Genomic DNA, 17,370 nt, shown 5'->3' with positions numbered 1-17,370 from the left:
ATTAATGAGAAAGAAGCGATCAAATGAGATGGTAATTAAAGAAGAAGTTGAAGTTAAGGAAGAAGTCGAGATTGAAAAAGTTCATAGGCAAGATGAAGAAGTCGTACAAGAGAAAGAAGATGAAGGGATTTTAGTTGAAAATAGGGTTGAAGTAGGTAGTTATTTTATTGCAGGAACTGGTAGGGAACCAGAATTGAAGGTGAAGTTGTATTGCGTGAATTATAGGAAGTTTGAAATAGAAGATGAGAATAGGGATTTGAATTATATAATAGCGAAGAGTTTTGTGGATAATAAGATTTATTGTAGGGGTAGAAATTTACAGGCGAATTTGTTTGAGATTAAGTATGTGAAAGGGAGTAATAGTTTAAAAAGGAATAATAATGTATGTGTGGACGTTTTATCAAGGAAAGGAATAGGCGGGAAGGAGATAGGAACTAATTATGAGATTTTAGATAACCAGATAAGGGAGAATTATTTTCAGGATTTTTGGAGGAATTTTTATTATGATAGGGTAGTAGGAGACGTAGAATTGGAATTATCGATTGAGAATGAAGGGAATTTGTGTAGCTTTGAGCAGGATGAGGATTGTAGGAAGCAGGATAAGATTAAAAGAGTTAGGAGTAGTGAGTTTTTGGAAGTAGTAGGCATTGATTATTTGAATAATTTAATTATGAGTGAAAAGGGTAAACGGATTGTTGTAATTGAAGAATTAAGAGATTATGTTATGTGTGGGATTTTTATAGAGAAGCCCTGGATTAATTTAGAAAAGGGGGGAGGAAAAGAAAAGCGAGAATGGAAAAAGTTTAGGAAAAAGATTAGGAATGATAGGGATGGTTCCCAGGCGTATTTGGTTGACAGTACAGTGCGACAGTTTGATTTTTGATTTAATTTTAGATTAGGGATGATAGGTTAGGTTAACTGCTGGAATAGGTCGGACCTAGGTTGAAACAATGCCGAAGATGGTTCGATCTATCCGGCATTTGAATAGTTAGCTAAGGGTTGGAGAGTTACAGTAAATTAGTGGTAGTTCTTAAAATTTTATACTAGGATGTTGAAATTTCTCAGGCTCAGCTGGTGACGTCACCGTGCGGGGTTTCAGTAATGACTAGGGAGCTGTGTTAGGCGATCGTGTCCGAATACCTAAAGCAGGTCCCGAAGTTTTTTTAAAGTTTTAATTGGTAAATTGAAAAAAAAAAAACCCTGTAATTCCAATATTTTGTTTTGTTTTCATAGTCAGGGGAGGATTGTAATTTTGTGTTTTTGTGTTCAATTTAAAGGGGGAAAATGTTGTGTTTATTTTGTTTAGTTGTAACTTGAAAGAAATTATAGAGCGTCTGGATGTGACAATTTTGTTTAGTTCAATTAATTAACCGGGGGGGTTATTAATAATTTGAGACAAAAAAGGATTGCGTAAATTTCATGTTATAGTTTTGGTTCAATTTCTTAGAAGTGTTCTGTTTTTATTTTATTCCTAGAATTTTTTTTCGATGTAAATTTCTTTTTTAAATTTTATTTGCCGTTAACGAGGTATAGCGCGAAGTAGAGATAAGGTTCTTCGCAGAATTGCCGGGCGTACGTGCCGTTTGGCAAGAAGTTGAAAAATCGACGCTTCGCGTGATTGGCGGGCGGGATGTTGAAGAAAGGAGAAGGGCTTTTGGCTTAAATAGGAAATTTTTGAAGAGAGCGGGGCCTTTTGGTCGTGAAAAAGCCAACCGGCGCTTCTTCGGTTACGTTATTTTTGAATTTTGTGGAAGATTCTTGCGTAGTGGATCCAGGTTTAATTTGAATTTTGTTTGCCGTTTAAGAAGAATTTTTGAAAAGTTTAAGAAGTTTGTCGCCGTTCTGTTTTTTGTTTTATTTTGCGGAAACACGGAAGTTTTGAATTTGTGGGTACCCGAAGAGAGAAGACGTCGGTGTTTGAGTGTTTGGTTTGCGTGTTTGTGTACGGATACCTCTTTTTATCGGAGTACGTTTTTCGGACTAATTTTAAAAGTAAGTAGTAGTTAGTGGTTTGTTTTGTCTTGTTTTTTTTGTAATGTTTGAGTAATTTGTTTTTTTTTGTGTGTGTCATTTATTTGTTTAAAATTGTAACAATTTGTAAAACAGAAATTTACGCAATTTTTTGTTTGAAATTAAACCAGTCATTGCAATCCAGGTTTTGTTTATTAGAGTCAAGGAGAGGTAATTGTCGGCGTCTCTTACTTTGTTTCAAGTTGATTAAATCTGGGGGTAAAGTTTCATATTGGAATTTAAGGATTTGGTTAAGCCACCTATTTATGTCATTGTTGGAATGCTGTGGGGTGGCAGAATCCAGCTGGACCTTGAGATGCGGGTAAAAATTTGTTGTTTTTTTTTAATTACAACTGAGCTAGCTAGAGGTAAATCGTGGGATTCCCAGAAGTAAAGGTTAGGTCTCACAACAGTATATTCGAATATTAATCAACTATACCAAAATTAATTTCTATAATGGCAAAATGATTTTTGAGTTGGTGGAATTCTGCACTGTGGCGTTAACAAAGATGCAATGGAAATATCTATTGAACCAAAAGGTTCTTTTGAAGCAAAACTTCCCTCTCAATTTTTCAGGAACCAATGATTTGTGTTTCTGTAAGAAAGGTTTAAATCTAAAATACCTATACAAAGAAACAATAAAGACAAAACCACTAATTGTGTAAAATATTAGTCATGACAGTGTATGTTCATGATGATAGCGTATTACAGCTTCCTTCACCTCGAGTTGTGTGAAATGCGATGGTGCAATCCTCAATAGGCAAAATTACCTTGGTGCTTGTCTTTCTAAATTTAGTAACGTCTAATTTAGCACAACTCGAGGTGAATCAATAATGGAATTTAATGTAAGATATCGTGATCGAATGCCTTTCGGTTCAACCCAGTTTCTTATTATGCCAATTATTTAGATTTACGACGGGGAACACTTCAGTAACTGACTAAGTAATCCGGTTCGAAGCAAATTTTGGAATATAAACACTGCCATTCGTTGTACTCGTTTACATATTTAATTTTCGGTAGTATTTTAATCGGCATAATTTTCAATAAAATTAAACGGTCCCTTTCGTTTCTTGCTCTCCTCCTCGACGGGGTTAATCCGATTTAATGTAAAATACGACTTAATTATTATTGTATAATGTGGGGAAACTGCTGCGGTGCGATTCCATGTCTTTTTATTATGAGAATTGCCGTACCCATTTTCCGAGCGTTTAAATTTGAAATAACATCCGAAATCCAATTAGGATCATCCCTAACCATGCCATCGTCATATTTGCGGCTGTGCCATTCACAGCATCACGCTAAGCTTGGCTACCGCCCAGTGTTTGTAGCTGTCATTAAAGGAAAGTAAATTTGAAAAGAGATACCAATATCATATGGCATGAAACGCATCTACCTATCTTATAGTGTTCCGCAGGGTTTAAGTCTTGGACATATCTGATTCTTGATTTAATACTTGAACGAGTCTTTTTCTTATTGATTTTATATAACTCATCTTGCAAGTTATATATCATTCAAGCTCTGTGATTGTTACTTTGTCATTTCATAGCTCGATATGGAACAGATCTCACTGATCTATCACGCCAACAATTACTTAGCTGTGGAAACTTGGAAACTGACTATCGTGAATCTCTGTGCTCTATTTAACTACCTATACACGTTTAAAAATGACGGCGTTCTAGAATTATTGTACAGAATTGTACAGAAAGCGGAATACATGATGTTTCAAGTACATTACGCTGCCTTCTTAAAGTTGATACATGAGACAATTCCACCTTGGTTTTTTAATTTTTTGGTTTCTCTGGAGGTATTCTAGCGTCCACGAAAATCAAAAATGACTTCTTCTAGGTTTCTTGTATAAATATATACATATACAGCCATTGTTTCCTTATCATTTAACTAGGCTAGATTTCAGTAGTAGGTAATTTGAACAAAAAACATAAACGCTAAATTGGCTGAATTTTTTTTTGTAATCGAATTAGTAGCCAAGTTAAGTACATGTCGAGGTACATGTAAAACAAATGCGAAAAGTGTAATTGTATGGATTAAAGTTTTGTTGGCCCTCATTTACAAGGAATAATTTGCGACTTGGAAACTAATACGGTAAATACGAACAATAGTGGCCTTCAATTTCAAGCGATAATTTGCGAATTAAAAATTATTACGATAAATAGGAACAATAACGGAAGTTTTAAACGCGCGAGATTAAATTATGTGACCTTAAAAATTAGAAGAGCGAACTTATTGAAGTTCATGTTGTGGTCCATTATATTTTTTACGATATCTACAGGCGCAGTGGGCTCACCTAATTTAGAGTGACCGTAAAATGTGAACTACCAATCAAGGCTGCCATTCATTATACGAGACAGGAATTTGTGCCGATTCCTCCTAACCATTTATTTGTATTTAAAACGGTACCGTAAGAGATACGGTCGCTTAAACGAAGGCAACGTTACCCATTTTGAGAAGTTTGAATGATTTATTATTAAGTGTGCCGTTTCGGGCTGAACACTGCCACCTTAAAATTGACAATAGAGCAAAATTACACAAAAATATTAAGTGGGTATGAAGTAAAAGCGTGTATACAGTCTCGCAATTCTTGTTTGTTTAAGGTCACGCAGTTTTAATTTTTGTAGGTTAAAATGTCCAAGCCGCAACAATATTTCATCGCAAATTATCCCTTAACTCGTCACAAGAATTTGATCCGCCCGCGATTTCAATTTTAACTTGGTCAACGTATCAGCGCGAGTTTTCTCCAAAAAAATGAACGATTAACACGCTTTGAGTGTAGACTATAAAACCACCCTGTGCTAATTGACAGGTCCTTGATCCAAGTTCGCTTACGGTTCAATGAGCATTTCGCACAAAGATAAAACCAACCTACGCTAATTGACGGGACTTGACGGTTCTCTCCGAACAACCAACTTCCCACTATATCTTTCCTTTTTTGAGCGACACTCATTCCGGGATGCAAACTGTTACGTCCCTTGAAATTCCTTCCTGGCCGGCCAGCAAAGAAAGATTATTTTACCAATTTCGTTTGTCGCACTTGCCGACGTATAGTGTTGTTTGTGAGGGTGGCAAGATTATCTCCGCAACCTCAAGTTCCTTCCGGCGAAAGATGTGGAAGTAGAATTACGCTACATGGACAAGGTAGCGATTGGCCTAACGGGAACGCAAGCAGCAAAGCACAAATTAATTAGCGGTAGCTACGGGAAATCAAATGCAGGAAAGCGAAACAATATCTGCCCTTATAATTAATGGAACAGAAAGTAGCAAAAAGCTTGCCTTGCAATTAATAGCCGTTTGCACCGACAAATTTAAGTAGAGCTTAGCTTAAGCGTAACTTAAAATTCGTAGCAACGATTGGCAGTGGCCAACTGATACCGACGTAAACCTGCATGGCCTTGCCGTTTTAATGCTAATAATGGCTTAACGGAGCTGACATTCTAAAATACTAATTCGCCCTCGTCTTCTAAATGACAAAACCTTTACCTTCTATCCTATTTTCAACTCCTACAACCAGCACAAATACTTTTATAACGAAGCACCGGGTGATCATGAAAGTAGGTAGGTTCAACGCGGAAAAGAGGTGCTTCGTTACAATTTCCCAAATATTGCGATAGGGAGTAAAGTTTTAACTATATCTCTATTTTATTTACCCCAAACCACCAACACTCCTAAAAACTACGTAAACAACAGTTTCCACCAATGAATCTAATGCTACACAACCATTCAGATTACTTGACAGCCATGTGTGTGTCTTGTATAAAAAAAATGATTTTGGATTATAGTAGATAAAGAGCAATAGCGAAAGATATAGTGCTCAAAATTATTTGTATGGTACTGGAATACTGTAAGGACAAAACAGGTTGTTTATCACTGTGGAAGCAAAGGATAACTCCGCAAAAACTAATTTCTCACACCGCAAACTGGAAGACAAGTCATTAATGGATAATAAAAACAACACAGGTCCAAGGTTAGACCCTTGTGGTACTCCAGAGGTCGCTCACAACATTTTCCATTTCCTTGTTTCGTTCATAGCTATGTAGTAGGCTATGGACCCTCTAAAAAAGGAAATGCATGATTCAATTCGCCCCCGAAATAGGGTAATTTTTTCCCATTCAACAGACATTATGACACTAAACGATTCCTCCAAGATCCCAATGCTGTGCAGGGTAAATGCAAAATAAACAATAAACTGAGATGCATAAATCATCATTACACGTCAATGCTGTTAGCATTTAACGCGCGTTCATCTTAACTGATTGTTCGATTTCATTCAATTTTACAACAATAGGGCAATAAAAAACTTATAATTAATAAATTCGTTGTTCTTTTGTTGCGCTTCCGTGCTCAATTTTGTTAATGAATTGCGCTCAACGCGTGACATTTTTGAATCGTAAGTACAAAGGCGCAATAAAAAGTTATTTTTTTTCTCGTATTTTATTGGTATTCATTATTCATGAGCTGGGGCTTACAAAGCGATTACAACTGCATTAAGGACATCATTACGCACCGTATCTAATCGGACATGAAATTAATCATTCATTATGAGTAAATTGCGTAGCCAATGAGACTATAAATTTCGTCGGATCGTATCGAATTTAAAAGTGCACTCATTTCATTGATCGCGTCATCGCAAGATGCGGTTTAATTATTAATTGAAATGATGAATTTGTGAGGTATAGTCGGGAATAAGTGGGATGCCGTGGGATGAAATTCGTTTAGCCGCCCCCTCGTCTCGGTTAGCAAATATGTAAGTGTATCTCTCGCAAAGATCCTTTCAACTAACATTATTTGCGGTTAAAAATATACTCTGAAACGAATTTCAGAATTGAAAATTTTGAAGGTCCATGCTGTGCCATCCTTCCCCTTACGCGCATTTTTGAATTAAGGAATATAGGAATGACGTGCTTCTGTAGTCAAATACTTGGCCAAAAAATTGGCCATCTGTTCGGACGTTTTCTCAACGAAATTGATGTAAATAACGATTTTGACATGTTTTGGTCACAATTCTGGTATGCCTTTTTAATATGCCTTTATTTAATAACTGCAGTAGCCATATAACAAATGAGACAGTTACGATTAAAAAAAGCAATTAAAGAGAATTGTAAAAATTTGATTAAAAAAAAATATTAAAGAAAGAAGAAAAAATTAGTGTTAAGAGAAAAACAAATAAAATAAAATAAAAAGTATCCCTAAGGCTATACGATACTCCGTTGACATGACGTTTTTAAAATCGGAAAAAGGCATACCCAAGATTCAAGACCTGCAATTTTGGGGACTTTTCTAACGGTAGCTCCCAAACGAAACACAATATCCCCAATGTAATGCCCACATTGCCAATGCCGGGCAAATGTAACAAAATTACCTTGAGAAGCACACGACAACCTCAGGCAAAGTAGGGTGGGTCAGGGTGAAGTAGAAGTTAAGGCGTAGCAAAAGAAATTTGCATGCAATGCGAGAACAGAAACTTCATCGAGTGCGAAAGAATACAGCTGCGCGCAATACCGAATTAAAGAAGGAATAGAATTTAGTTCAAAAAGGTACAAAGCGGGAACTCTAGCAACAAGGCATAGAAGTATTGTAAAAGAAACCTCTAACACTAGGATAGCCTCTAACGGTAACCCAAAGATCTAAAGTAATAAGAAATATAACACCTGGCACAAATTTACCACATAGTACAGTCAAATTATATCCAAATTCGTCAAATATTCAAGAAAATTGCGAAGTCTTTGTAACTTTGTATACTTATACATAAATATATTCTGTTTAAGAATTCGATGAGTCCCTAGCGTTATATAGTGTGCTCAGCCCAAAATCAAGGTTTAAAAACCGTCGCGCCGCTCGCCCACCTGTCGTAACGGCTCGTTCACACAGTAAAGTTTTCCCGGATCGGATTTTTGCCGTATACGCAGAACCAATAGAATGATGATCTTGCGGAATTCTTCAAGTATGAACTTGCTCCGTATCCACTTTCAGTGTAAAGGCACCAGCGAAATAAGGAAGACAAAAATTCTGCTGTTTATGACGTGTTCTGCTCAAAACATATCAAAGTTGGTATTCTTGCACCGGGATCGTTGGAAAAAGACCAAGGACAATGGCCAAGACATGAATCTAATGCTTTTTTTGGCAGCCATATGTATTTCCATCCAAGTTTTCAAAATAGTTATTTATGCACCAAGATCGTTTGGAAAAACACTAACAGCATTATCTCAATGCCCAAGACATGAATTGATGCATTTTTGTTGACTATATGTATCTTCCAAGATAAAAATGAATTGTCGTTAAAAAAGTGATGGTAATCCTGAGTATCCTTCGATATTTTGTTGTATCGGTTTGTTTGACGCAATAGAAATGTTTAACAATAGAGGAACATGCGTGTAGTCGGTGAGGATTTTGATCCTCTTGTTCTCTTGCCTTTAACACCAAAAAATATAGTCAAACAAAGGCGACATATTGTATGTTTCAGAAGCAAAAATTACCATTTTTCAAACTCTTGCAAAAAAATGCAATTAGCTATAGCAAGGCTATAGTGAGAACCTTCAATGACCAAAATTACAACCCTATTATAAGTAAGAGAAGCTGGTGAACGCATTTTTCTGATGGTATACGGTGAGAAGAAAATTTGAAATCTTCCGTTAATTCATATAGGTTTTACCAATTTAAAAAATTGCTGCAAAAGCAAAAATCAGGGCCGAATTATTACCACTAACTTGAGTGGCCGCCCTCAGCATTACTCACGAGTATTCTACCAAATTCAGATATGGCTTCGTAGTACCAAAAATACCGAACAGTGGGGATGGAAGAAAATCAACGGCTCATATTGTAGCCTATTACAACACTCTTGAAGTCTTGACGCGAGGACCACAATCCGTACAAGTACAATGCGATCAAAAATGACTTGCTGTCGAGTCACCTTTGGAATTTTTGTTTGCAAGGGAAATCGCACTTAACTTGAACTTCCAAAGGCGACTCGACAGCAACTCATTTTTGATCGCCCGTTATACTATAACTTATTTCGTGCAACAGTACGGTTGCATACATGGAGCAAATTTTCAAACATCTTTACGACCCCGTCACCCACTGATCTCGAAAAAGAGTCGCGCGGGAAAGTAATAGTTTGTACACACAATTTATTTCGATGAGACCTTTCATTAGAATACCATGAAAGGTAGAACGTGTGTACCTCCCCCCCCCCCCCCTCCGTTTACAAAGGTTTTACTTCGCACCACTAAAGGCGTGCGTATACAAAATCTCAAACCAATTGGTTTTCGTATGTAAAAGTTATGCACGTTGTACTATCAAAAACAGCATCTCAAAAAATAATGAATAGGGGGGGGGGGGGACTTATACAGCGAAATATGATAGCCGCCTGGCACACCTTCAAGAAATAGGCCACCTATTCCAGGACTCTAGTACCATTTCCCTAAACGTAATTTAAATCAAAACGGCAAAAGTGGGTCCGGACGGACGGACGGACGGACAAAACGCAAACAATAGCACATTTTTTGTTAATTCTTAACAAATGCGCTACAAATGTCACAAAGTATTTTTTTAATAGGATTTAACTGCCACTTCCTGTTAAAAAAGTGAAAATCCAGTTGACCCTACGTTCTTTGAGCATGGCCACTCCAGCACACCTCTTGTGGTTAGGGACTCTTCGGTTCCTTGAAATATATGTATTTTCAAACGTCTATACCAAGTTTCAACTACTTCGCAATTTTCTTGTCTATTTTGGACAATTTTCCTGTACTAACAGCAACAACTTACATCTAAACTAGTTGATTACAAATCGGGCGTAAGAATACCAAATTGAAATTTAACCAGGAATAAGAGTCGCAAGTAGCAGAAAGTTTACCTTGCAATAAACGGCGGGGGGGGGGGCGGTTTTTCCAACCGACACAGCATATTCGGTTATCTGCATCCAACATTACAACTTTATTAATTAATTACGTCCTTCTCAGACGTCTTAAAAATACGGGACCGGTGTCAAAATTCAATTTGTTTAAGAGCGCACCTAACGAATGTAATCTCGACTTACTTGGACACTTATTATTATTATACTTATCCAAGTAGTCGGAATGAAACCTCCAAATTTGGCAGTCCAGCAATGCCCTTTTGTTCCTTGGAATGGCCGAAGTCAAGCGGCGTAATCTGACCTAAACCATAACATTGATTCTCTCTCATCTTCCATGGCAAGAGAGCTTTCGGCAGCTGTGCAAACAATTTAAATATTCCTACGGGCACACAGACATAAATATTTTGGGAGCGACAATCTTCGTAACGCAGCGCCCAACTTAAAGCCCTTCTTGATACCGGGTGTTTATCTACAGAGTGATCACTGGTAATTTCAAGGCGGAAAACAGGTGCTTCCGTTACACTTGTTCTAGGAAGAGGTAATAAGTAGATTACATAGTTTTGTGTCAGATTCAACGATTTTGAAAATATAAATGTTTACCAGCAGAACATAATAAATAAGGAAACGTTTATCAATGACATACAGAGCGGCTAATAAAAATGGAACCAAACCCTTTTGTCACAACGGTTTGAGATATCGTTTAGAAAACTACAGGACATAGACCTTGAAACTCATCCTTGGAAAGGTTATTTTATGTTGACAAAGTGTAATGAAAAAGTGCGATTACCCCACAAATAATATTCGATAATTGGTTGTTTGTTAATTTCAAAGAAATTTTTATCAATTTTATTTTCTAAAAATTTGATTACACTCTTTTTCTAGAATTTTTAACCGATGAACAGTATACAAAACTCAGATATTTGTTATAATAAACATTATTTTTGAGGTAATCGCACTTTTTCATTACCTAATTCATAATAAAGTACTATTTCTATACATTTACACTTTTACAGTATGGTGACAATGATAGGAATAAATTCAGTATTTCTTAACTAGGTGAGTGCAGAGAAAATCCTGAGATTTGTCGATTTTATATCTTAAAATTACATCATAATGTGTAAAAACTGCAACCCTAAATTTAACACCCTTAGAGTGAGGGTGGCAATCGATCCATTTTTAAATAGGAAGTAGGGGCTTGTGATTCCCATTTGAAAGGTTTTTTGATTCTCTATTCAACCAATATTCAAACAATAATCAAATCGGTTGCGGTTACGAGTAGAAATCATTTGTGACTGCCACAAGATGGCGCACCTCCATACTACGCGTGCGTTAGGACCATTAATCAAACCCACGTTTTCAAAACTGCAACCTAGCGCTTCTCACGAAACTATGTGATAATATAAAGTGATGTGTTGGTCATGTAAAACACATTAAGATCGTGTTCCCGCCCGTCAGACTGGCGCTGATAACTTTCCCAGGTGATTAACCGATTACTATGTATCTGGAAGCCTGTGACTCATAAAATTATAGATCGTCAAACAAATTTGAAAACTATTGAACTTTGAATATAACATTTTGGAATAAACCATGCTCTAATAGAATCACTCTTTATCTCTTCTAATACACAGTACCCAAAAACTAAAAAAACGCCAATCAAAGGCTCCCGTTACAGTGATACGATGATTTCATAAGTCTACGCAAGAAACCCAAACAGCGAGAAATTGTTTATTTCGTAACTGGTGGTAATTGAAACCATAGACTATAGTGTAATTTATTAGTCCATGCTGAAACTAACGAAATAGATTTTAGAGAGATTTTCCCCCCTGAAAATAATTAATTGGGGAGCTGGGGTCTTTTGTTACTGTCCAAGTATTCGTTAATGATGGAGTGGAGTAGGCTGGCTCATCTCAAAAATATAATAAAACCAAAACAGTATTACGAATCATTAGTAAAGTTTTTAGAAACTCGTAGGAACCTTTGTATATGATAGAATGCGGATCGCGTGATTAAATTACAAATAGAAGCAATAAAACGAAATTTCGGGGGTACATCGGTGTGCTCTGTTAATTCGACCTTTTCAAATCTAGGTCAGATAAGCGAAAATTCTGATCACAGAAGCGAATTTGTTTTCAAATATTTTATTGATCGTTAGTAACTCAAATATTTATTGTTGCAGAAAATGCGGCGCCCTCGATCCGACTGAAAATGGTGTAAGAAAACACGAAGTCATTTCGAAAATTGGTTGTGAACGGAACAAATATGAGTGCAATAATAAAAGCATTACTAGTGCCATTTCTTGCGTTGTGTTTTTCGGTGATATGGAACTCCAATCGAGTTAATGGAGATGTATTCTTACATCGGGGGAGAAATAGGAAGCCGGTTTTATCGCCCATAACCTCATCGAGGGAACGGAAACCGAACATAGTGCTAATTTTAACTGACGATCAAGATGTCGAATTAGGTTCGTTAAATTTTATGCCAAAAACTTTACGTGCGATACGCGATAAAGGTGCCGAGTTTCGTCACGCATACGTAACGACTCCTATGTGCTGCCCGTCACGATCCTCGCTTCTGACAGGAATGTATGTGCATAATCATAATGTGTTCACAAACAATGACAATTGTTCAAGTACTCTTTGGCAGGCGACTCACGAGACCAGATCGTTTGCTACTTATTTATCGAATGCTGGATACAGAACAGGTAATTTAGTATAATTAAGGCCAAATATGAAATCGTCATGAATCGTTAATCGCTCCGGCTAGTCTTATATGGGTTTTGCATCTTCGTGATGCAGATTATATGATATGACTAGATCAAACACAAATCTCGTTATGTTGTATGCATTTGGTTTTTATTTTATTTATTGCATATCCTTGTTGTTGCAGTAATTTAAGAGTAATATACCTACCGGTCCTGCATCAGTGCGTCGAGGTTTCCTAGCTCATAGCTGGTAAAGAATATCAAAAAACCTTTTGTGCAAATGTGAACCATAGATAGTTGCGCATCTACTGAAATTATTTTTGAATGTACAGTGTCTCATTTTTACAGTGTCAATTTTTAATGGAACACCCTGTGTATTTTTAGTTGTTAAAACTACGGGGTTTTGGGCCAGTCGACATGACGGTATAATTTGGGGGTACCAATTTTCCTTTTTACAGTGGTTATACAGGTTTATTAGGATGCCAAAAAATCATGATTGCCATCTCAAAGCGGTAGCTAATAGAAATGGCGGCCAATCAAAGATGGCGGATGTAGAGTTTTATAAAGTAAACTATATCTCTGGAATTATTGATCCAATTTCATTAATCTTTTTTTTTAATGAAAGCTCTTTATATGTGCTATAAATATTGTTATTAGTACTTTTTCGATAAAATCAACTGTTAATAAGTAATTTAAAAAAATGTTTTTTTTAATTGTTTCCCGAATGTTCTTTACTGCCTGTATTAATACACAATGAATGGTAAAATTATGCGCATATTATGCAGAATATTAGTGAAAAATATGCAAACAGTTTTGATATATATGCACACGTATACAAAATTATATATGTTGCATAATTTCTAATAAAAAAGGAATTACGATAAACACTAGCAATAAGATGTTTCTCTAAGTTTTCTGCACGAAATGATTGTCTCCTGTCGCTAAGAATTAATTTATAAGCACTAAGCAGAGAAACTATACTCTACATCAACTAAAGTAATAGGTGCATTAGAAATGGACAAACTATTGGGAGCAATTTCCAAACCTTCCACAATATCACCCATCATCACCGTAGAGAAAGAGAAAGATAAAATAGTTTGGAAATGATGAAATTAAACATCAATTAAATCAATAAATCTTCCTTTCGGCTTTTGCAGTATGTTTCATTATCGCGTCCGTTATAAAAATCCGAAAGAATGTATTAAAAATTGAAATTAAAATCGATTAAATCTAACAAAAATTTAAATACATCTTAAAATATGCAATTCTATCATGTAAATGCAAAGGATATCAAAATATGCAAGATACGCAAAAATAAATTCGGTTTAATAAATATTGCAAACCGAAGATACACAAAATCTCATAAGACAACCAAAAGTAAACGATTATTCACAGCTTTAGCTGATCAAACAATTGAATTAAAATAAAAATAATTACTAAATACAAAAATCATTGAAGTTACGTCTATAGATATATTGTAGCTGAAGAGCCATGATCAAATAACAAATGATGAAATTGGTATGTGCGGATTATGTTTCTAAACCTGCACTTCTCTACTTTAATTGAACTTGTATCTCAATTTGGACGACACTGGGTTCGTTGTAATTACAGGTGTAAAATTGGCTCTTTAATGGTGAAAAAACTCCCTTTAACGAGTACTGGGAAAACCTTAAAGAAAGGCTTCAGATAAGCGACGCCTGTTCGATAAACACAGCACTTCCACTAACTTCCTCGTAAAACGTGACACACGTTTCCGCTTAACGGTAAACAAGAACTTTACAACTGACAAGACTGACTGTCTTGCAATAAATACGATCAAATACGGCTTTTAGCCATAACATCAGCAAAGAGTTTGTTAATATTGATGGAAAGGTGTATACTGTGCCGATAATTTGACATAAGTAGATTATATAAAAAAAAATACATTGGAAAATTGTACGTCAAAATCAAAGAGATGCTATTCCAGAAGCAGCAAAAAGATGAAAGAATACCCTAAGTTTGGCTTCCATATCACCTCACGTAGAATTACCAAGCTGGCTCTTGACAACTACCATTACGTAATGCTAATAACTTAAAGTGTACAAGCGTATGCAAACTGCCAACTTGTGGATACGTCACTGAAGAAAAGGAAGAAGGAGCAGATTTTAGTGTATATGAAACTTTTGAAAGTAACGAGGGGTTAATTTAGTTTTCATTAAATGTTAAGAGGTAAAAAAAATTCCGTTCGTTTACTTCATGCATTAGTTACTAATTGTTGATTTTATCGGAAATGTAGTTATGACAATATTGTAGCACACACAAAAGCTTTCATTTAAGAAAATGATGAAGTTGGCCCAATAATTCGAAAGATAGGTATAGTTAATTTTATAAAACTCAACATCCGCCATCTTGGATTGGCCGCCATTTCTATTAGCTACCACTTTGAGATGACAATTATCGTTTTTTTTACATCCTAATGTATGTGTCTAACCGTGGTAAAAAGGAAAATTGGTACCCCCAAATTATACCATTTCCTTAAATTTAGCCAGGTGGCCCCTAGACTATTAGCATTGTTTTCAAGGTGGAGTATTTAGCCCAGAGTGTAGATGGCTTGTTCATCTTTGATTTTATAAAAAAAAAGTATACCGGGAGCATTGTTTCAGTAAAATTTTCTTTTTCACTGCACCGCTTCAGAAACTTAGCAAACTCTTTTTCATAAATTTATGTGGATTTCATTGGCACCAACTCAATGATCGTTTCATTTGCAGCATCAATGATCATAAGTTTGTAGTAAATTCTTTTAGCTGTTCCATATAATTAATTACCGGTGAATACTTCGATTTCGATTATTTTTTTTAATATGACTACGATTATTGACGAATTACTTTGACTACAAAGTATGATTTTCACTTGCTGTCCACGAATTTGAGTTTTACCATTGATTATATACTACGAATATATATAATCAATGGTTTTACTGTTTTTTTTAAATAAAATCATTACAGTACCGATACAGAGTAGTGGATGAAAGTATCGGAATGGATTAACGATATCAGTCTATTGCAAAGAAGAAAACATATCCTCAAAAGGAAACCATGTTCTAAGTTACTAGGTCGCCTAGTTCAGAAAAGGCATAACCCAGCACGAGTCCGATGGGGAGGAGGTTGCTCCTTTCTCTATTTGAAAAAAGAAAAACATCATTTGCAGTGATTGAACAGAAATTGGATGTTATTATACTCTCCCGATTCATTGATTATTTACAAAATCAAAGACGTTATTACTGCACGCATTAACATTAGGAGAGACCAGAGACGTTTGGACAAACGAGTTAATCTTCTTAAGATGTTCTCACCGCCTTTGTTGGGCATTTTCCGACAAATGTTTCCAAAGCACTTAAATTTCTAGCCCACCTCCATTTACTTACCTATAAACTGATTTTATGATCACTCTATTCATTGTAATGGTGATTGATGTCACAACACAATAACAAAATTAATGTGTAAAATCGTATATTCTATACGAGACTAAATGCAACGACTTTCAATGGTAATAAAGTAATAAAACTTGAGAAATTGACGATATAAATAGTATGACAATTTAAAAGTTGCGCTTTCTTTGCACTAACTTAACTTGATTTTATGGGTTTTAATTTATGTACTGATACATTTTCCATTTTTTTTTTGCCAAATCAATAAAATAATGCATTTCAATTATGTAAATATTATTTAAATTTTTATTAAGCCCATCACTATTAATTTTTGTGGATATTTAATTTACGTATATTCAATATCAATCATAACGCCTCGAATTATTATTTAGGTGCCTAAAAATACTAATATTCCGATTCATCGTTAGTGTCCGTTGTCTAAAAGCATTGACTATTTTAGTCAGTGCTAAAAGCCACATTAAGAAACTGTTTTGTGACCTACGTCTCATTGTTCCTAATGTATTTTAAAGTAATTACAAATATATAAATGAGTACTTTTCCGCATTTTAGCATCTGTTGAGACCTAGCAGTTTCCTTTCCAAATAAGATAGTGCCTTCTGCGCATGCCTACCGGTCTGCAAATTAATAGGTGTCGTCTCCAAGAGGAAAGAAATACGACTGATTGAGTACTAACAATGAACGTACGTACGTACGTACAAATACGTTTTAGTTTCCTTTTTCGAATTTTATATAGAAACCAGAAATGCGGGTTTGCTATTGGTTCAAAAGGCACGCAAGACTCAGCAGTTTCGTTGATTCCGCTTTAAATTTTATATAAATAGCTGAATACAGAATAGCCGAAGAACAATCGCATAATCGCCCTAATGAAAGTGATTTTGTTCGCGAAATTAGTGACCGTAGAATGCAAAATTTAGGTACTAACGCCGAGTTTCGACGGGAAAAACAATATAAGCTCGTGGTTGTAATAGTGATGATGGAACAAAGAAAAATTAGGGTGTCCATTGCATCGGTATTTCAATTTTAAGTAAAAGGACTTGTGGTACGTTTTCTTACCCATCGCGAAAATTTTTTATAAATATTCAACAATATTAATTCCGATCTTTTTTAATCGGGCGAGGATGGTGGTTAATATCTATGGACTACAAGGAACGCTGGCTGAAGAAGAATACCTTCTAAAAAGAGCTACGGTCATCCCGAATGCCCGACCCTAGGATAAAGTCGACATCGTGCCTAAGATACCTACAGCGTAGTGAAATAAAAATATGCACTAAAGGTATTATAAATTAAATCATTTTATAACTGCCAACATTTAAAGAGACCGTAAACCAACCGGTTTAAGAATTAAGAATTTTATATATAAATTGAACTTTC

The 17,370-nt window shown here is 35.6% G+C and overlaps 2 protein-coding genes across 2 annotated transcripts in view; both read left to right on the top strand.

Annotated features, from left to right (window-relative positions):
- LOC116171081 overlaps positions 1–1,276 on the top strand; it is a 194,677-nt gene extending 193,401 nt beyond the window's left edge. Inside the window, exon 2 of the mRNA XM_031487750.1 lies at positions 1–1,276. Within this exon, the coding sequence (XP_031343610.1) occupies positions 1–883 (883 nt within the window). The 3' untranslated portion in view covers positions 884–1,276.
- LOC116171070 (extracellular sulfatase SULF-1 homolog) overlaps positions 1–17,370 on the top strand; it is a 107,287-nt gene that overhangs the window by 12,674 nt on the left and 77,243 nt on the right. The window contains exon 2 of the mRNA XM_031487727.1: positions 12,048–12,572. Coding sequence (XP_031343587.1) covers positions 12,131–12,572 — 442 coding nt within the window. The 5' untranslated portion in view covers positions 12,048–12,130. The remainder of the gene's footprint in view (positions 1–12,047; positions 12,573–17,370) is intronic.

This window comes from Photinus pyralis, unplaced genomic scaffold (assembly GCF_008802855.1).
Source record: "Photinus pyralis isolate 1611_PpyrPB1 unplaced genomic scaffold, Ppyr1.3 Ppyr1.4_LG5, whole genome shotgun sequence".
Classification (NCBI taxonomy): Eukaryota; Metazoa; Arthropoda; class Insecta; order Coleoptera; family Lampyridae; genus Photinus; species Photinus pyralis.
This window is presented reverse-complemented; position numbering and strand designations above follow the sequence as displayed.